Source organism: Sturnira hondurensis, unplaced genomic scaffold (genome assembly GCF_014824575.4).
Source record: "Sturnira hondurensis isolate 20B ecotype Veracruz unplaced genomic scaffold, ASM1482457v3 Scaffold0017436, whole genome shotgun sequence".
Lineage (NCBI taxonomy): Eukaryota > Metazoa > Chordata > Mammalia > Chiroptera > Phyllostomidae > Sturnira > Sturnira hondurensis.
The window spans coordinates 17257592-17277552 of NW_028090067.1; the positions used below are offsets into that span (position 1 = coordinate 17257592).

The 19961-nt window shown below is 58.8% G+C and overlaps 2 protein-coding genes across 2 annotated transcripts in view; one reads left to right on the forward strand and one right to left on the reverse strand.

Annotated features, from left to right (window-relative positions):
* Nucleotides 1-14822, forward strand: part of GTPBP1 (GTP binding protein 1) — a 37123-nt gene extending 22301 nt beyond the window's left edge. The window contains exon 13 of the transcript XR_005069742.1: nucleotides 14810-14822. The gene's annotated coding sequence lies outside the window, so the exon portion shown is untranslated. The remainder of the gene's footprint in view (nucleotides 1-14809) is intronic.
* SUN2 (Sad1 and UNC84 domain containing 2) lies at nucleotides 463-18993 on the reverse strand. Its single transcript, XM_037068425.1, has 18 exons — nucleotides 18912-18993; nucleotides 15863-16010; nucleotides 14843-15033; nucleotides 14351-14488; nucleotides 13692-13787; nucleotides 13264-13357; nucleotides 12263-12333; nucleotides 9761-9888; nucleotides 7412-7666; nucleotides 6928-7005; nucleotides 6411-6454; nucleotides 5560-5725; nucleotides 5065-5286; nucleotides 4733-4817; nucleotides 4193-4308; nucleotides 3878-4045; nucleotides 3442-3534; nucleotides 463-2036 (listed from the first exon to the last, which is right to left on the reverse strand). Exons 2-18 carry the CDS (start codon nucleotides 15982-15984, stop codon nucleotides 1923-1925), a joined length of 2181 nt encoding a protein of 726 aa, XP_036924320.1. The 5' UTR covers nucleotides 15985-16010; nucleotides 18912-18993; the 3' UTR covers nucleotides 463-1922.
* Between the last annotated feature and the right edge of the window lie 968 nt (nucleotides 18994-19961).

Sequence of the window (19961 nt, forward strand, 5' to 3'; positions counted from 1 at the left end):
TTCCTCCCAGGAACTGGCCCGAAGCCTTTGGGGCTGGATTTGCACTCCCGCCACTGAGTTGTCCCTCTCCTGTCAGCTGTGCCTGGGACTGGCTCTGGGCCAGGTACCACGTGGGGACAAGAGGCATGTGTCTTGAGAGCCCAGTTGGGGGCTGGCGCTGCCCTTCGAGCAAGTCATTAGTGATGTTGAATCTGGGGGCGTACTTACAGGGAAGGGCCAGGACCTGCTCCCCTGAGCGGGTGGGCTCTTTCGGGGAACCCCCTCCTTGCCCCATCTCAGCACAGACTCCAGGGACAGATCTCCAACTCCCACCCACATCAAAGCTGGGTTCTAGCTGAGGGGCTTGAGTTTCTAAAGCGGGGAAAAAGTGTTTGAAAAGGCGTTGTTTGGGCCGAGAATTCACGCTCATTTTCCCCGAGCAGATGACCTGTGCAGCCGGCCAGGTGGAGACCACACACTCCATCAGTCTGGGCATAATTTATTTTTTGCATAGCCAAAAACTAGAATCTGGAGATACAAAATTAAGAACCCAATAGTGCAGCATTTGTGACAGGAGAGCACGAAACCAGACTTGGTGGTTGGGGGGCAGCGGCTGTGCGGGAACCAGGGCTGGGGGAACACGGGGCAGGGCTGGAGCCGTGCCTCCGCCCCAGCTTCGTGCTACTGCCCTGTAGCCTGGCCCCCCCCTAAGGAGGCCTGTGTGCGTGGCAGCCCCTCTTGGCGGCGGGGTCACACCCAGGGCCCCACAGAACGGGGCCAGGAATCAAGCCCTTAGCTTTTCAGTTAAAAAACAGACCTTGAAAAATATTTACATACTACAGCAGGGCCTGCTGGGTCAGAAACCCCCTGCCTCAGGCCCCTGCCCTACCCAGCCCCCCTCCCTGCCCCCAGCCCCCCTAGAAAAAAAGCCAGAAAGGAAACAACTGAGCAAGAGCTGAAAGAGCCCCAAGGGGGTGGCTGAGGGTGAGGGCCCCTTACCCCAGGGGCCTGATTGCCATGGGGGTGGGGCGGGGCCCACAAGGCAGGCCGACCTCCCACCTGATACCCTGAATATCACCATGACCAGGTCGTCCCTGGGGCACCAGGAGAGCCCAGGAAGTGCCCTGCCCCCCCATAGCTGACCACAGGCGCTCACGGCTTCAAAGGACAGGTCCGGGCTCCCTGCACGCTGGGGGACTTGGCAGACTCGCTCAGGGGTCAGGCGGGCCCCAGTCCCAGTATCAGAAGAGAACAAGCAACTAGTACCCCCCCACCCCCCACCCCTGCAGGGCGGGCCCCTGAGCTCTCGGAGGCTCACAGGAGCCAGACGGCCCCAACCTGGACAAACATGGTGTGCAGAAGCCCTTAGGAGGCCCACAGGGCCAGGCTCCCTGGGGCCATGGCACTGTCTATGGGAGAGCCCGGTAGCCCTCTGGCAGGAGCTTCCCGCCTGCCACCTGGTCCCCACCTGCGCCGAGAGCACCTTCCTCCCATAGGCCTCACTCCCCTAGCCCAGGCCCACGCTGCGGCTCCTGGGGCTTTGGCAGGAGCCTCACCCCAGCCTCTCAGCAGAGGCTCCTGGGTGCCAGCCCTCCAGCATGGGCTGGGACGTCCAGGGGCAGCCAGTGCTTACTCGTGCTGCCGGAACGTGTTCCCTCGTCACCTCTCCTGCCTCTCAGTCCCCTGTGTTATGCTACATATGTACACCCTCCCAGGAGGGGAGATAGACGCCTGGTGGAAGAACGAAGGATGAAAAGACACTGGAGCCAGCTGCGCCCCTCAAGCTGCCCGGCTGCTGGGAAAGCCCTGTGCATTCTTTCTCCACGGAGCCAGTGGTTCTTGCCAAGCACGAGGGGGGCGTGGTGGGGGTGCTGCTCTCCCGCCCCCGGGGGAGGAGCAGGCACGGCTGGCCTCCCAGCTGGCTGGCAGTGCCCAGGGAAGGCCTAGTGGGCGGGCTCCCCGTGCACCCTGAAGCGGTAGATGCAGGTGTACTCGGGGTGGCCCCAGTTCGTCAGGATCCGCAGCTCCACCACCTGGTATGCGGCCATTTTAGGGTCCTGGCAGAGGAGGAACGGGCTGGTGTCACAGAGGCCTCCGCCCTGATAGCAGGCAGAGACCCCGGCTTTGACGCTCCCATCTCCAGACCTTGCAGGAGACTCTCCAGCCAGTGGCCCAGGGCCCCCAGTGGCTTCAGAGGTCCTATAGGGGCCACCCACCCGGGGCCACGTTAAAGTGACCTCGGAGCTGAGCATCGGCACTGGTCACCCAGGCACTTCACAGGGCACCGGGCCATTCCGGTCGACCAGCAGAGCCACCTTCACGGAGTTTGCTGCTCCATGCTGATGTTGGGAAAGAATCCCTTACTTCGAATTAAGCAGAATTTCTTCTTTTTTAAAGAAGAAATCAGGCCTTGTCCTCAAAAAGCCCCAATTTTTGAGCCTGCCTTCAGAGCCAACCTCACCTCCCCTGATGCCCCCGTGCAGCTCTCTGGCTCCCCTCCTGTTCCCCTGTACCCCTTCCGGAAGGCACGGCACACGCACGTCGCTGAGAAATCCCAGCAACTCTCCTGGCTCCGTTACCACCTTGGAGCTTGTGGCTCGGTCCGTGTGTCCAGGCCCCACGTCTGCTCCACCGGACTGTCCCACAGGGGCCTCAGGTGGGGGCCAAACCTGCCCGGTCTCTGCATTAGCCTCTGCTCTCCTCACCTCCACCCTCCGCTCCCCTGCCCCCGTTCAGGCACTCCCAGTGGTGTCCCGCCACCTCTCGGTCCTCTGAACCCCACCCCCTTGTCAATTCTGGCTTGTTCCCCTGCAACCGCTTCCCGACCCACTGCCCTGTCTCCGGGCTGGTTTCCCCGTCAGACCCACCATTCCCGCGCAGTCACAGGGACCTTACCGTAGCACTCATCACATTGTCACTTCACCTAAAGCACGGCGGTGCCCACCCTGTCCCTCAGCCCAGCCCTGAGGGCTAGAATTCTTTGGCCTGGTCTCTAGGCTGGCCTCTCCAGGCCCTTTTCCTGCCGCTCACCCCCGAGCTTCTCACTAGTGTATTCCAAGTCCTCCCCCTCTGGGGAGGGTGCAGTAAGCCTGCATCAGATTCATCTGGGCTCTTTGTTGGAATGTAAGTTCCTGGGTGCCGGTGGCCCCGAGGAACCCAGCTCCTGGGGCAGGACTCGGGACCCTGCATTTCTAAGAAGGGCCTAGAGGACAGGCCCACTCGGGGTGAGTGGCCACACTGCACTGCACGAGGCCTGGCTGCGCCACGCGCACTGCTCACAGGCAAATGCACTCTCCCAGTGCCTGAGCGGCTGCCCCGTTCCATTCCTTGAGCTGCAGGAGCTCGGGGGCTGCGGGATCCCCGCTCTGAACCCCCACTGCTGGGCACAGGGTGACTGCTCAGAATCTGCTGAAAGTGGGGGAAAGGGCCCGCCACCCCCGCCGGCGAAGCAGGGTCCTGTACCTGGAAATAAAATGTCTGGATGGGCTCCCCGTCCTGGTCGTAGGTGAACTGGCCCAGAAGCGTCCCCTCCTGCTGCAGGTCTTCGTCGAACCCCTGGACGGACAAAGGGAAGACGCTGCCCTGAGGCACGTGCCCTGACCAGCCAGGGAGGAAGGCCTGCCCTCCCTGTTCCCACACTGGTCCCCTCTCGCCCTGGTGGCCTGCAGGGAACCTGAGCTCAGGGCTGCTAGGGCATCCATGGCAGACAAGTCACTTAGCTCCTTGGGCCTCTGCTGTTTCTTCCTCCGCAGCCTGAGACAACTAGAATCGGAGTACCATTTCCCACCCGGGCACCACCTCTTCCAAATCTGCTTCCCTCCCCAGCCAAAGAGTGACCCCAACATTACCCTCCATAGAGACCCCTGGGGCCTCCCGCACAGGTGGAATGGATACTCACAAGGACGGCAAAGTCCTTGGGGGCACTGGAGATGGTGCTGTTGGGCGACAGGGACTTGGGCACGTGCTCTAAGGTGACGGCAGTGGGGCGGATTCGGGCAGAAAGGCGAACCACGGCAAAGCCCTGGGGCCCTTGGAAGGCCCAGCAGTTGCCCGGGTGCACGTCTGGCTAGAAGGGAAGGAAAGTCGGGTCAGTGCAAGCCTGGTGACCGAGCCCGCCAGAGTGCAGCCCTGGCTGACCTGGGATGGGACACCCCCTCACCCACACAGGCGACTCTGCTCAGGGGCCCTGCTGTGGCCCTCGCTGGGTGCCTACCTGGAGGATAACGCGGGGCGACTGGGAGTGGTACCACAGGGGGACACCAAAGAGGCTGAGGAGGGCCGTCTTGGTCTCGTAGGTCTCAGAACATCGGGTGCTGATCACACTGGCCCCTGACACGGGAAGGAAAGGAAGTGCTGGGTGCCTGGGGCCTGGATACAATCAGCAGGGGAGGGAGACCGGACAACGGGCTCCGCTCGGCAGCGCAGAGGTCCCCAGGTTTCAAGGGCCGAGGCAGCCCAAGCAGGGACCACTACTGCCCAGGTCCTCTCTGGGGACGGTGAAGGTGCCCCAGGCCCAGTCTGTACACCTAACCCAGACCTCAGAGCAGCTATAAACAGCCTCGTCCCAGCCAAGGACGATGCTTAGCACGTCCTGACGTCCTGACACCTTGGAGCTGTCGTTTGCCTGTTAGGAGTTCCAGGTGGCGCGACTTCCCACAAGCCCGGCTTGGCTAGCACCACAGCTGCTCCAGGAGAGGCCAGGTGCGAGTGCAGCCACCAGGGCGTGTAGCCAAAAAAAGAGCGGCATGCACACCTCCCGATTCCAGCGCGTAGTCCACCATCCCGATGCGGTCCTCACTGTAACGCTTCAGGGCCTGGTTTACGATGCGGTGCACCTCCTAAAACAGGCACCCAGAGCCACTGTGACAGGGGCCAGACCCGCCCACCCTCGTACCTCCCCTGCCGGGGGCCAGGGCCCACAGACTGACTCCCTTCTGTGCTTGCTCCACACGGGTGTGCCTCCACCTCCCAACACCAGCCCCAAAACAAGCACTAGAGCCTCGTGCATGTCACTTGGGTCCCAAAACGAGCCAGGGAGCTGGCAGTGTGTGTGTGTAAACGGGGTCCCAGGGCTGAGTTCCTCACCTCCTCTGTCACCCCAATTGCGCCTTCCTTCTGCAGCCGCAGCCCCAGGCTGGCCACAGCCTCCCTTGCAGACTTGCCCTGCATCTCGGCCACGTGGGCGAGGACCTTGTTCTCCAGCTCCTGCAGCTGCGCCTGCACCTCCTCTCGCTGAAGGAGCCCAGTGCGGCTTCCACCGCCTCGGAGAAGGAACTGGCTGATCCAGGCAGGAAACTGGGACTCCACCTAGGGCCCGAAGAAAGGTCTCAGTCGGGGATGCTGGCAGCTGGGTAGAGGGGTGGAGAAGGGGCGTAGGCCTGCCTGGAGGGAAGAGCTATGACCCACTATGTTCTAGATATGAAAACGGGAAGAACTCCCATCAAAGGGAGCCAACATCTAGGTCAAGTCTAGGGTTGGAGCTCGTGAGCCAGACAGGCTGCAGGGGCAGGAAGCCCTCCAAGGATAGGCGGTCTCAGAGAGTGAGGTGTTCGGGAGGGTATCTGCACAGTTCCCACGCACATCGTCCCGCACGGCCTGGAGCTGCTGCGGCAGCAGGCCCACTTGGTCCTCCACGGAGTTCTGCTTCAGGGTCAGGGCCGTCAGCTCCTGCCGCAGGCTGGCCAGCTGGCCCTCCAGCCGCCCCAGCTCCTTCATGGAGTGCTCGCGGAAGGATTCCTGGGTCATCCTGCTCCCAAAGAGAGAAGAGTAAGCCTTGGGTCTCTGGGGAGGTTCTTCGCATTGGCTCCTGCTGTAAGGAGGGCCCACCACATGCAGGTGAACACCAGGCCTGCTCTTAGATCCTGGCTGTGAACACGGCTCCAGGGCTGGCTTGCCTGTCCCAGGGAGCGGATTTTTATTTATTTATTACTTACTTTCAGACAGAGGGGAAGGGAGAAAAAGAGGGAGAGAAACATGGATCCGTTTGCCTCTCACATGCCCCCCACTAGGGACCTGGCCTGAAACCCAGGCCTGTGCCCTGACGGGGAATCGAACTGGTGACCTAGGCTGGTGCTCAACCCTCTGAGCCACACCAGCCAGGGCACCAGGGAGCTGATTCTTATTCTGATCCTTCTCTAAGCTCAGATCCGTCACCCACTGGGCCTCAGCCGCTCACACCCCCCACAAGCGTGATGTCTGGGGAAGTGGCTTGAGGCTGTCTAGGAGGCTGTCCAGAATCCGAGTTCCCCTGCCGTGCCCTCTGCCAGCCTTCACACCCCTCAGGGACAGGATCTACGCCTGGGGTCCTGAGCTAGGCTTCAGCCACCCTGCTCTCTGCTCAGAACTCGGCTCTGAGGGCTCCACTGCCTGTCTGCCTGGGGCGGGGCTGGCCGGAAGGGGCAGGCCCCGGCCAGATTGCAGGGCCCCCTTACCTGTGCCACTCGGACTTCAGCAGCTGGAGCCGAGTCTCAGACTCCTGTTAGGGGAACAAAGGAGAAATGCAGGTGAGGTCAGGCCCAGCGGAGTCGGCCTGCCAGAGCAGCACCTGTTGTTCCCTTTGGGGTCTTTGCCTGACCACACCCCTGCCCCAGGGTCCCCCAACCACTCCAGTGAATGCCAAACTGGGCTCCCAGCCAAGGTCCTCAGGAGAGCCTCACCCAGCACCTGGCATACGGAGGCCTCCGTACGTTCATTCATTCACCCAGCATGTCAGGCCCAATGCCACGGGCTGCTTGAAAGTGACCCTTCCCGCCCCCCAGCTCGCTCCCAGGGCATCCCTAGGAGCATTCCCGCCCAGAGGGCTCAGGCCAAGCAGAAGTCGGGAGACTACACCCCACCCCCTCTATGTCTAAACAGCCTCCTTCAGGAGGCTGACATGTCTCCCCCGGCCCAGGCACAGATGGTGAATTGGGGGCCACTGCAGGCTGCAGGTGCCCCAAGCCCACCAACCTGGGAGGCCTGGACGATCTTCTTGAAGAGGTCTTCCGCATCCTGTTGGTGTTCTGTTCTCAGGGTGGCCACTTCTTCCTGTGGGGCAGTGAGAGAGGAGGTTTCACCAAGCCAGCCCAGGTGGTCACTCGCTGCCACGGGCGGGGTGGCTGGGACGCAAACCAGGCCCCTCTAGGAGCTGCCTTCGGCCTGGCCCTCCCTCTGCGGTGCTTCTTGGGAACGAGCCAGCCTGCCTGAGGTCTACGTGGTGCCAGGCACTGCACCAGGCACCCCGCACTCTCGTGTGCTCGCAAGCAGCGCAGGCAGCAGAGCATCTGGTTTAATGAGGAGGAAACTGAGACTTAGCAAAGGTCAGTGCCAAGTGGCAGAGCCGTGTCTGTCACAGCAGGGGTGCAGGGTCCCGCCCCCGCCACCCACATGCTCACCATGCCCCCCGCAGGCGACCCCCAGCTCTAGCCCAGAGGCTGCAGCTCCTCTCCCCCACCTGGATCTGGGCAGCCGTGTCCCTGCGGAAGTCCTCCTTCAGGGCCGCCTCCCGGCGGCTCACCAGCCCCTCCAGGAGTGCCAGGGTGTCCTCGTGGCTCAGGCCACCGCCACCTGCCTCACCAGTGGCCCCTTGCCGCAGCTCCAAGCGTTCCAGGCGCAAGGCCTCCTTCTGCCAGTTGGAGGAAAACTCGGCAGCGAGAGCTTCCAGGCGCCGCTCCAGAGAGTGTACTCGGGACAGAATGCGCTGCTCGGCCTGGCGGGGCGGGGGTTGGGGGAACCGCAGAGGTGAGAGGCAGAGGTGAGGACAGAAAGCAGGGAGGATCCCAGACGTGCCCCAGTGCAAACACATGAGGGTCCAGGGCTCTCAGGGCAATCTCTCTGCCCTGCGGGTGGGTGAGTCATTCAGCAGGTAAATGTGGTGACAGTGAGCCCAGGGCACTGGGACACTCAGCAGACCGAAGGGGGCATCTCATCCCCAAAAAGGAATATGTGTGGGACAGGGGAGAAAGGACACAGTGCGCTCCCAGAAGAAGGTCCCAGGGGAGGGACAGTCCAAGAAGACAGGAAGAAACTGCAGGATGGCCCCAGGGGGCTAGGCGTTCTGTGGGCTGTGCCCATCCCCCTCCACTCTGGGGGTACACATGTGTGGGAGAGCGTGGAGCTGAGGGGTTCAGCTGCTGACTTTCAACAGCTTCCTCTCCTTCCATCAGTAACTACAGCTAAATGGCCAAATCATTTGAAAAGGCTTTTTCTTTCTCCTCTTTAACTTGTGCCCCATGGAGAAGACGCAAGACAAGTCACTTGGGCTCGAGGGTGGCATGTGATAGTGCGCCGTGAATTCTGAGAACCTCATTGGCTTCACAACAGAAATCTTTGCCAAGAGAAAGTGTCAAACAGTCTGTCGAGTATCAAAGGGCGAGAACACTGGCTACGGAGGTGGCTTCTGGTTTTTAAAATTCCATTTGTTTCGAGTGACTCAAAAGGCAAACAAACAGTAAAATGTCGTGTTCCTAACCCCTGCCAGCCTCTGCCCAGGGCCTCCCCCTCCCCCGCCCAAACCTGGCAACCGTTTGTATTAGTGTCTTTATGCAAATGCAATCTTTCCTTCTTTCTCTCTCTCCTCTCTCTCTTTACAAAGAGGTGGCCCTGGAATTAAATTGTATTTAATACCCTAATGATTGAAAAAGGAAAATGCATATGCCATTATTTTATGAAAAAATAAGATCAGTCAGGAAAGTAACATTCACCAAAATGAATGGTGAAAACTGTTACACCAAATTAACTTCAGCAAGACACAAACAAAGCCGAGTAATTGCAATAAACGGTTTGGAGTTTCCACTGTGGACCTCAGGATCTGTGCACTGGTCGCCACCCCACCCTCCCCGGACTGCAGGCTCTGGGAGCACCACCTAGACCTGTTTCATCTGCCCCCCACCCCCCCGCCCTTGCAGCTTGCAACAGTGGCTGTGGCCCTTCCCTCCACCCTGCGCATGCGCCCTGTGTGACGTGGCCTTGCAGGTGCTTCCCCGGCTTGTGTCCAGCCTGGCTCTGGGGTTTGCTGAGCCAACAGAATGCAGAGGAAGTGACAGGGTGCCAGTTTCAGATCAAGGCCTCAGAAGGCCTGGCCTGAGTCTGCTCTCTTGGAAGCTTGCACGGCTGCTGCTGGGAGAACAGGACCGGGCTAGCCTGCCGGACAACGAGAGCGCGGGTGGAGCGCAGCCCGCCCTGCTGATGCACCAGACGGCTCCCACACACGAGGGAGCCCAGCCAAGACCGGCCTGGCCTTGCTCAGGCCGGAGGACCCAGAGACTCGTGAGCTAATCAAATGCTTGTATTTTAAGGCACCGATTTTAGGGATGGTTTATCTGTGCTGATAGGTAACTGACCGGGATATTACCTTATTTATAGAAAGTGCTCAGCAAATACAGGGCAGCACAAAAGGAGGTTTACAATTGTTGAGTACACAAACACAGTTTATACTTGTATTGTCATTTATTAATTATTGTATTATTTTCCATACGGACAACTGTAAACCTACTTTTGCCTCACCCTGTATTTGTGAAATTATATTGAAAGCTACAGAGCAAATAAAACTACTCGTGTGATTCCTTTTCCTTCTGTTTTCTGGGCTTAGAATGGTGACTCACCTCAGAACAGTTCTGAGTCCTGTCTGTGCGAACTGCCTGCGTCCCCCGACACACACCCCGTGTGGTGGAAAGGGTGCTGGGGAGATGAGGCAGGGCCCCAGCTAGGGTGGTGCCTCTGTCAGCTTTGCTTGTCAGCTGTAAGTGCAGGGAAACCACCTGCGAACAGGCTGAGGGAGGAGCCTGCAAACTAAGATGCTCACCTGGGAATGTGAGGATGAGTCTCTGGACACCCACACTTGTTGCTGCTGGCTGCCGCCCCTCGCTGCCCACCAGGAGACCACAGCGGGGTAGAGTGTCTGCAGCCCGTAGGGGTAGAAATACCAAGCACCTGTGCACAGAGGGGGGGTGGTTACTCAGGCTGGGGGCTGTGCACAAGGTGCAGACAGTGAGGGCGTGGGCCTGACTGGTTTGCTCATGCAAGCTGAGCCGGGCTTCTGCCCGCAGGTGGCGCGGGGGCAGGTGCTTCCCACATTTCTCTGGGGTAGCAACTTCCACCAGCCCAGGGTGTATGCATTTTCACGTCCCCTCAGGGGTCCTCATCTCTCAAACCTGGAGAAGACGGCTACACAGGCTAGAGACATCTGGGGCTACAGCCCAGAGGCCCCCACTGGTGGTTCTCAGCATAGACTTGACATCAGAATCGCCCAGGGAGCTTTTAAAACAGCCGGTGTCAGAAAACGCACCATAAATGATACACAGACGAACATATAGCACAAAAAAGACCGCGCACATAATCTGAATTGCTAATGTTTGTAGAGAAGGTACGAGGTTTTTTCATTCACTTTTGCAAACTTTCAAGGATGCTGGAGAAGGGGAGGGAAGGTCCTCATTGCCCAGCGGGAAGACTTGTTGAGCTGCCTAGTGAGAACTCTGAGGGCTGTGAACGAACAAACGGTGGAAGCAAAGACAATGTGGGCCCCAATGAAAGGAAGTGCACGTGTGACAACCCAAAGAGCTGTCTGAATGTGAGAAGAGGAAAGCCAGTGGTGGAAGATGTGATGCGACAAGAATGAATTTGTCAAAAATCAGTGTAATAAATGCTGGGAGGTGGGGGGAGAAGTGGAAACTGGCCCCCCGGCGTCCGCCTGCCCTCCACACAGAGTGAGTTCACTGGCCGAAGGGACCACATAGGTGGGATTTAAAAGCTCCCCAGGTGATTCTAATGGCAGTCGAGATTGAGCATCACTGATGCAGAACACACCTGCTGGAGAGGCGGCCTGTGGCTCCAGGACAGGGCACAGGGACACAGACACACAGATGTGCTTGTACATTGCTCTAGGGCCATCTGTCTGTGGTGTGTTTACTTCTGAGCTGTGCACGTGTTTGTGTGTGTGTGTGTGTGTGTGTGCCGGGGTGAGGGCACCGGAAAAGGCCACATTGGCTGAGGAGTCTCCAGCCAGTAAGATGCCACACCTGCCACTCCTCAGCCAGGAGGCCGGGTGCAGGCGAGACAGGAAGCAGGTGACCACCAGGCTTTGAGTCAGACCCTCTGGACATGACCTCATTGACAGCATCCTGGACCAGGCCCTCTGCCCGCCCCTTGCCTTTGAGACTCTAGATAGGCACCTGCTCGTAAGGCCAGCAGGAGGGCATGGCCAGCTCCCCAGGGGAGGGTGAAGCCCACCTCCAACTGCGTTAACTCACGGGAAAGGGCTTCCTGACCAACACACTGTGCGATTGTAAAGGGCATCACCCTTAAAATGGTGATGCCCAGTTCCCAATGGATGTGAACAAGCTGTTCTTGTAACAGGAAATGGAGGAAACCAACACTTGGCAAAATGTTCTACCTTGGTATTAGTAAAAAAAAAAATAATAATACCAGTTGAATAGACACTAAACCTATAAAAAGCAACAGTAATAAATAATAAAGCATGATCTTAAATTATAAATTGGTAGGATTGATAAAATTGACTGGGGGTGGGGGTCATGGAGGAAACTTATGTGAAACTGTCAAATGAGAAACTGACAGGAATGTGTGAGTGAGCGTGCGCGCGCGCGCGCACACACACACACACACACACACACACACACACACAAAATGATTTCAACTATGTAGCAAATCTGGAACTCCCACGGCAGAGAATGGGATAAGGTAGAGCATTTCATGGTGACAGGTGTCTTAGTGTAAAACGTGTCCTCACTTCTCTTTATTACTTCGTTACTTGGATCTTAAAGTTAGCTAAAGGTGGAGCTTGACCTTGTAACAATAATTCACTCGCCCAGACTATGCTCTGATTTGGAATGGAGGGAAAATGACCGCTGATCATAATGGTGTCAGGGGCCCCCATTTCCCCCCCGATACTCCTGTACCAGGGCGTGTTCCAGCCTCGGTGGCTCTAAGGCTCCTCCATAGGTGCTGGGCAATCCATTGCAGCCACCCAAACTGAGGACAAGAAGAGGGGGTAGGAGCATCTCCCCTTTCACCCACTGGACACCCTGCGAACCCAGTAGCATCGGTCAGCAGAGGACCGGGGAAAGCCTAACAGGAGAGGCCTAGGGCTTGAGCCTCTGGAGGTGCCTAGGCTGGGTCTGACCCACCTCACCCTGCCTCTTTCCTGTTCTGGTAGGTGATTACCATCCCTCTAGTTTTCGGTTCTGCTCAGCACTGCCTCTACCCACACTCTCCCCTTCCCCGCTGGCTCACCAGCCCCATCTCGGCCGCCCTGGTCCTACCGGTCTCCTGGGACAACGGGGAAGCTCACCGTAGGTCAGGCCGGTCAGGAGCAGCAGCAGCAAGAGGAACCACAGGAATGTCTTCAGGGATGAGAGGCGCCTGGGTCATGGGAGGAAGCAGGGTGGTCGAGGTGTCAGGGGGGCTCCAGGGCCCCTTGGCTCCCTGCCCCGGGGAGGCCCCTAAAATTTTTTTCCCTGAGTGACAAAGTAGGGCTGAAGGGGAAACCCTTGCGTGTCTATCTTGCCAGGGCCAGACTGGACTCTTTAGAGGTCTTGAGTAATAAGGACAACTGTGACCCTGTGAATTTAACTGATGTCACGAAAAATAAGTAGTGGAGCCCTGACTGGTGTGGCTCAGTAGATTGAGCACCAGCCTGCAAACCAAAGGGTCGCTGGTTCGATTCCCAGTCAGGCCACATGCCTGGGTTGCAGGCCAGGTCTCCAGTGGGGGGAGTGTGAGAGGCAACCACACACTGATGTTTCTCTCCCTTTCTCCCTCCCTTCCCCTCTCTCTAGAAATAAATAAATAAAAGCTTCTAAAAAATAAGTAATGGAATCTTCAAAGAAACTAAAATTTTCATATATAGCGGTCCTCCAAATAAGCAAATACAGGGGAAAAATATGGAACTCCCTAAATGACATTTTCTTTTAGAAAAACAAGGAAACTTTTTGTTGCGGGGGCGGGGGGGGGGCGGCCAAATCCATCCTTGCCCCTCTTCTCAGCCCAGCCCATCGCTTGCTCCACCCGGGCCTGCAGCCTGTGGGGCCCCGACTTCCTGCCTTGGTCTCCTTTCCACTGCCGAGGGGCCTGGCCCCACGTCCTGTCTCTGCTGGGCCAGGGATTTGGGGCACAAACCCACAGCAGCCTCGGGCAGCTCGTGAACACAGGGCCAAGAGGGGAGCAGAAAGTTCTGGGGACCACCAGTGCTGGGCCACAGCCTAAGGCCTGACCGGCGGGCGGAGGCCACCCTTGTCTAGGTCTTCCATTTGGAACTTTCTGATCCGTTGTCCCGGCAGGAGCCTCGCTCACCTGGTTAAAACGAAGACGTCGAGCAGGGAGGCAGCGGTCGTCAGGCGGTACCAGGAGGTGCCGACCCACCAGTACAGGAGTCTGAAGAGCCGGCCTGAGAGAGGGAGCGTCAGGTTCAAGTGCCACCCTGAGCCAGTGGCAGCCTGCGGGTGGTGGTCTCGGAGCACCGCCTTCTCTCCACCTGGGACCCTCCCTGCCCCTACCAACACCAACCTGCCGGGCACCTCAGTCCTGTCGCAGGGCTGCCCGGTTCCTCTACTCCCGCCCACCCGCCTCTCAGCCAACTGGCTCCCAGCGATTATTCTCGGTGGCCTTTCCCGAGTGGTCTCACGGTCTCTCTGCGGGCGCTGGATGCCCAACTGCAGAGATGAGCGAGGAGGGGCTGTGGTATCGAGGAGACGGTCGTGCACGGAACAGCCAGCACCCACCTGGGAAAGTGACCACCGTCCAGAGAAATGAGCCTGCCCGAGAGACAGTGCTCCTCAGCCGTGAGCCTGAGCTCCGCTGGTCTGTCTCCAGGTATCCTGCAGGGACAGGGCGGACACCAGCTCAGTGTGTCCTCACCTGGAAGAGCTCTGGGATGTGGAGACCGCCTGTCACTTGTCTTCCCCCTTAGACTGTGAGCTGAGACCACGTAGCACTCTCCTGCACATTCCCAGAGAATCACCGGGCCTGGCACCCAGCAGGTCAGTAACTGTCCGCCGTAGGAACTTTCCACCGGTTTCTGACATTGTGTCCCCCCCCCCCCCGAGCTCCCCGCCTGCCTCGTGGGCACTCCCTCAACCACGGTGCAGAGCCCGACCCAAGGAGGGGGCGCCTCCGCCATGTGAGGCCCGTGTTCCTATGCCTGGTGGAAGTGAACCAGACAGCGGAGCTGACCGTAGGCCTAGTGAAGCAGGATGGTCATCGTGTTGAGAGACACCCCAGGCTGGGGTTCAGGGCTCTACGGTGGCACAGCAGGGACACCTGGACCATCTGCGGAGGCACCTGCCAGACCCCATGCCATCTCAAGCTGCCAGGGACGCCTCGCCCAGCCTTCCCTCCCCCCGTCCCCGGAGGTCCTGCAACCTGCTGAGGCATCGCCTACCTGCGTAGTCATCCTCAGAGGAGTAGCCCGAGGAGGACCCGAGGAAGTCCTCTGCCAGCCTGGTCTCCGTCAGCCCGTTGATCTTGCTGCTCTCGGTGTCCCCGGTGCCTCTCCTCCTCCTCCCCCGCAGGTCCTCGCCTGAGGGGGGAAAAACGTGGTGTTCCACTGGGGCAGAGATGCTGGGGAGGGTGTTCCTGGGGGGCCTTGTGGGGTCACCCTGATGGACAGACGGAGTCTGCCCTTGGCCTCACCCCAGCTCTCTGGGCCCTGCCCCTCTATCTCCAGGACTTGGAGCGGCTACGTGGTACTTCCTCCTCCAACGGCGGCTGGAGGTTCAGACACCTGGCTGCTCTTCTACGGGTTTCTGAACACAGGGAGCCCCTCCTCTGGCCCAGCAGGGTGAGGGGCCTGGAGGGGAGACCCATGGCATTTGGGCCCTTACATTTCCAGAGGAAACAGAGCCCCCAGGAGAGAAAGGCCGCAGACACTCACTCCAATAGGGGTCGCGAAGCAGCTGGTTATCCAGGATGGAGCTCCTGGCCAGGGAGGCGGCCCGGGGACTGCCAAAATAGGACTCCTGGACCACGGACTCGCTGTAGTAGGAGGTGTGGGCGTCAGAGGAGGGGCCCAGCTGTGGCGCTGGGGACAGGCGCTTGGTGTTGCTGGACTTCCTCTTCAGGGTCCTGCAGTGTCAGCCGGGCAGGGAGAGGGGGAACAGGCAGGTAAGCCCAGCCAAGAGTAGGAAGCCAGTGGCAGTGCCCTCCTGCAGTGAGTGGGTTGGCCTTGTTGCTAGGCAACTAACAGCTCCCAACTACTGACTGGCTGTCTGCACAGCACAGGTAGCTCCTCCACTCCCATTATCTCTAAATCTCACAAGCTGTTAGAGGAGATCATCAAGGTGACAGGTGATAAAGTCAAGATTCAAATCCTGGTCTCTAACTGCAAAGCCAAGTTTTTTTCCCCTCATGCTTCTTAATGGATTGGTCATTCCTACAATCCATGGAAAACTCAGACGAACCTGGTCTGGCCTCCAGGAACCTCTGGGGCTGCCATGGGGGCCCACGTCTGCAAGGGGGCAGAGTGAGGTGGGAGCCCATCTTACTCACTGCCTGGTGCCCCTGGGACCCTCTCCTCAGCAATTTGGCTGGCCCTGCTGGGGCCTACATGTGGTAAAGCACACGCGTGTGGGTCCAGGGTGATGACCAGCCGGGCACGCCCATCCACAGCAGAGGGGGTTCTCCTGAGCCCGGTTTGCAGTGTCAGGGTTTCCGGCCTCGCTGATTCTTGAAGCTGCCTCTCCCCACTTCCTGTTCTCCAAACACAAGGGCAGCAGCCTGGCTAACAGTAGGGGAGAAGTGGCCCTGGTCCTGGCCTCCCTGGAGGTGTGGCTGTCCCCTCAGCTGCACACAGGTAGCTTATCTCTGCCCATAAAGACCACAAGAGGAAGAGGCCGTGAAGCCCTCTGCTGTGAGCCTCTCAACGCTATCCCCAGGGGTGGTGGCAGCTCCTCACCTGAAAGGGCTGTCTTTAAACAGGGTGCTCTGGCTCCCTGACACGGAGCTCCCGCCACTGCTGCTGCCTCCGTCATCATCACCCTGGGAGTAGCGTGTGAGGCGCTGGCTTCGACGAGACATGCTGAGGTGGGGTGGGGACCCTTCCCCTGAAGAGTCGTGGGAGAAGAAGGAGCACAGGTGAGATTTGGGGCTGTTGGTAGCTCCTCCTCGGGGGCGGAGAGATGAGAGGCACTTTCTGCCAATGAACAGGCCACCCCCTGTGCATCCAGTCCAAGCAGCCCCAGCCCTGGCTCAGTGGATTGAGCCCCAGGCCTGTGGACCAAAAGGTCGCTGGTCTGATTCCCAGTCAGGGCACAAGCCTGAGTTGTGGGACCAGGTTCTCATTTGGGGATGTGCAAGAGGCAACCGATGGATGTATCTCTCACACATCAATGTTTCTTTCTCTTTCTCCCTTCCTTCCCCTCTCTCTAAACATAAATAAATAAACTCTTAAATAAAAAACAACCTGAGATGTGGGTGCCAGCACCACCACCACCACCCACCCTGCTGCAGGCCGCCATGTCCCGGGCTCACTCAGTGCCCAGGGAGCCTCTTCGCACAAGGTTCTCCAGTTTTCAGTTTATCTGACGCTGAGCTCCGTGAGAGCCAGAACTGTCCCTTCCACACCCTTTGGCGTGCAGCACACACCAGGCACACGAGAGATGTTAAATGAATCTCAGTCGTGTCCCTGGTGGGACACACTCTCCTTTCCTTGTAGCTCATCTGCCCATGGACCAGGGTCCCCATCAAACTGTGACACCAGAACTCAAACTGTGACACCGGAACACCTGTCCCTGGCACAGGGCCCCACACTCAACAGTGGTCGTGTGCTGGATCCCCTGGGCTGGTGACTGTGCAGCAGCGTCAGGACAGATGTGACAGTGGTGATAAAACCCTTTGTAAATGCACCCTAGGTATCTGGTTCCTCACATAGCCACTTCTGACCCTATAAGCCAGGGAGATGTCATTAGTCCCATCGCACAAGGGAGGAGCCTGGGACACCGAGATGAGAGGCACCCCACCCCCAGCCTGTGAGCAGCAGAGCCAGGGTTGGAGCTCACACCTGACATGTGGTGGGCTCCGGCCTGTCTGCCCTGCCATAAAGTTTTCAAGCTGTTTCAGGAGTGTACTGTGGCCCCAACTGGAGTCCCTGATAGCCTCAAATGTGTTAGGAACAGGCTGTAGACAGAACTGTTACACAACAAATATTTGTTAACAAACTAACAGAGCAGGGCAGTGCGGGGTTACGGGGGAGGAAATCAGGGCTCTGGAATTGATAACTAGGACTGGAAGGAGGCCCAGGTGAGTGACCTGGTGAAAGGAGTCGTTCTACCACCTGCGGAAGATTACTTTGCTCTAGAAACCCAAATTCACAATCTCCGATTATCAGTGCAAAGAGCACCAACGTGCAGCCTCTGCCAGCCCGTGTTCCAAAGTCATTGTTACTTAGGCCCACTCCAGAGGTCCTCGTACTTATGACTTGCTCTCACTTCTAATATTCCTGGTTGATGCTTAAGTTACTAGCTTTCTGAGTTGTGTGGTGGGCATAGGCTCAACACTCCCCAACTCAGACGACGGAAACCAGAAGGTCCGGTTAGTCCAGCTGGAGGATTCTAGAAGGTCCTCTTCTGAAAACAAGCAGCCTCATGTCTTGGTCTCATTGGCATCTTCTCAGGTGGGATGTTTACCTGACACCCGTCCCGGGTTCTAGCCCGTGCTGGTGGAGAGAGCTGACTGGTAGTAGCCAAAACAGGAAGTTGGCCTGAGTTCTTTTCTCTATTCCACTCCTTATAAGGCCATTCCACCCCCACTTCTGCCCTCCCCACCTGAAAGCTGGCTCCTCCTCTTAACCCCTGCCCTGCAGAAGTGGAGGCCTTCACTCTGGGGAGAAACTAAGCAGGGTGTTTGCACCATGCCAAAGGCTGGGGCTGGCAAGATTATAACTACTCATATGGCAGGGGGTGCTGAAAACTGCCAGAGCCTCCACCCTCCTAGGGGGGCTCTTAGTCCTTTCTGGGGCACGCTGGCATCACAAAACCAGTTTGCAACTAAGTTTGGGTTTCACAAGCTGAAAAAGGTCAAGGCTTCATCTCCAAAACAAACAGGAGGTGAGCCTCTGGACGCTCAAATCGTTTGCATATGAGAACAGACACCACCCCTCCAACACACAGGATCAGCTGAGAAACCCTCAAACTAAAACACCCCTGGCCCCTCCGGGCTGAACCACATCCTTTTCTCAACTTCACCTTCCTCCACCCCGCACAAACTTGTCTGACAGCGTCTGTCCGATGCTCGATGCTCGGACTTCGCATTGGTCTTGGGCACCTTCCACGGGCCCTTTTCCCACCGCATTTCCTCCTGGGGCCTGTAAAGCGCTCCAGGTGCTGTAACTCCCTTCATTCCCTTCCCGGGGAACCTGCAGAGATTTTTATCAGCCGCGAGCCGCAGCCTTCCCTGCTTCTCCGATCCAAGTCACACTCCCGCCCCCTATTTGTTTGGTTTCTTTTTAGAACTGAACAAGATGGGCCTCCCTCCTATTCCCAGAGTTCTGACAGGCAGAGGCAGAAAACAGCCTGGAAACTGCCTGACTTGCATGAAAACACCGGCACTGCCCTGGGCTGGTTTGGGGCAGCCCTGTCTTCACTCACCCCCTCCAGGGGGAGGTTCTGTCCAGGGAAGTCCCGCCTGGAGACATCCGCCCTCCGAGGGGGACCAGTAGGGCGGCCAGCCCTGGGGGCGGGGAGCCGGCAGAGATGAGTCAGGGCGGATGGCCTTGGCAAGGGGCTGGCTCTTGCCGACCGGCCCAGGGGTGTGCGCCGGGCGGGGCTGGAGCCTGGCCCAGCTTGGCCCCGAGAAGAACCAGGCCTGGGCAGCTCGGCCCTGGCCGGAGCGGCCCGGTGATGACCCCGGGGTCAGCCGGGCCCGGCGCTGGCGGGGAGGCGGGCGAGGCCGGCCCACCACCTTTGCCACGCGCGTCCGCTCCCCAGAGGCCCGTGGCCAGCTATTACCTGCTGTCGCTGCCTCTTCGTGCGCGTCTGGGGCGTCTGAGGCCCGTCGTGCCACCCAGACGCGCCCCCTTCTCTGGTCGGAATCCCGCGAACGGCGCTCGGCGCGGGGGCCCGTGGCACCCGGGAAGACACGGCCCGGGACCAGGCCGGCGGGCAGCAGCTGCGAGCGGTGGACAATGCGGCCCGCGCAGAACCGCGCTGCGCGAGTGGGCCGGGCGGCGCGCGCGTGGCCGAGTGTGTATGTGTGTGCCTGTCAGTCAACCCTGACAGGACGCAGCCCATTGGCCACGCCCCGCCCTCTTTACCTCCCACCGCCGCCGCCCATTGGGCGGTTTGAACACAAAGGCCCCGGCTCGCCCCGCCTACCGCGTGGGCCCCGCGGGCAGGGCGCGCCCAGTTAGGAGTCCGCGCGTGGGAGGCGCGGGGGAGAGCGCGACGTCTGGGTGACGAGGACTCAGTGGAGCCCTCGACCGGGTCTCCCTGCGCACTTGACTCCCAGTCCAGTGGTTCACAACACCTGAGGGCTCGTGTGCTGCGCAGGACCAGTAGCCTCGTGGCCGCAGCGTCCCAGCGCTCCGCAAGCTGATTCTACGAGTCCGGGATGCCAGGGCCTTACATTCATTGGGTGGTTGGGGGCACAGTCTCCTTGAGAATGGCCCGAGGAGGTGGGGAGCAGGGGAGGTAGAAGACCCTGGGCCTAGCGTCCACGGGGTCGTGTTTGTCCATCTATAATGGTGCATGTATAATTGTCCTCTTAGCCAGGTCTTTTTACACCCATTTTACAGATAAAGAAACAGGTTTTAAGTAATTTGCTTCAAGTCACACAGCCGGAAAGAGGCAATATTGAGATTAGAATATTCTCTGGCCCTGGCTGACATAGGTAAGTGGATTGAGCACAGGCCTGCGAACCAAAGGATGGGGGTTTGATTCCCAGTCAGGGCACATGCCTGGGTTGCAGGCTAGTCCCCAGCGGGGGACACAGGAGAGGCAACCATACATTGATATTTCTCTCCTTCTCTCCTTCCCTTCCCCTCAAGATAAATAAATAAA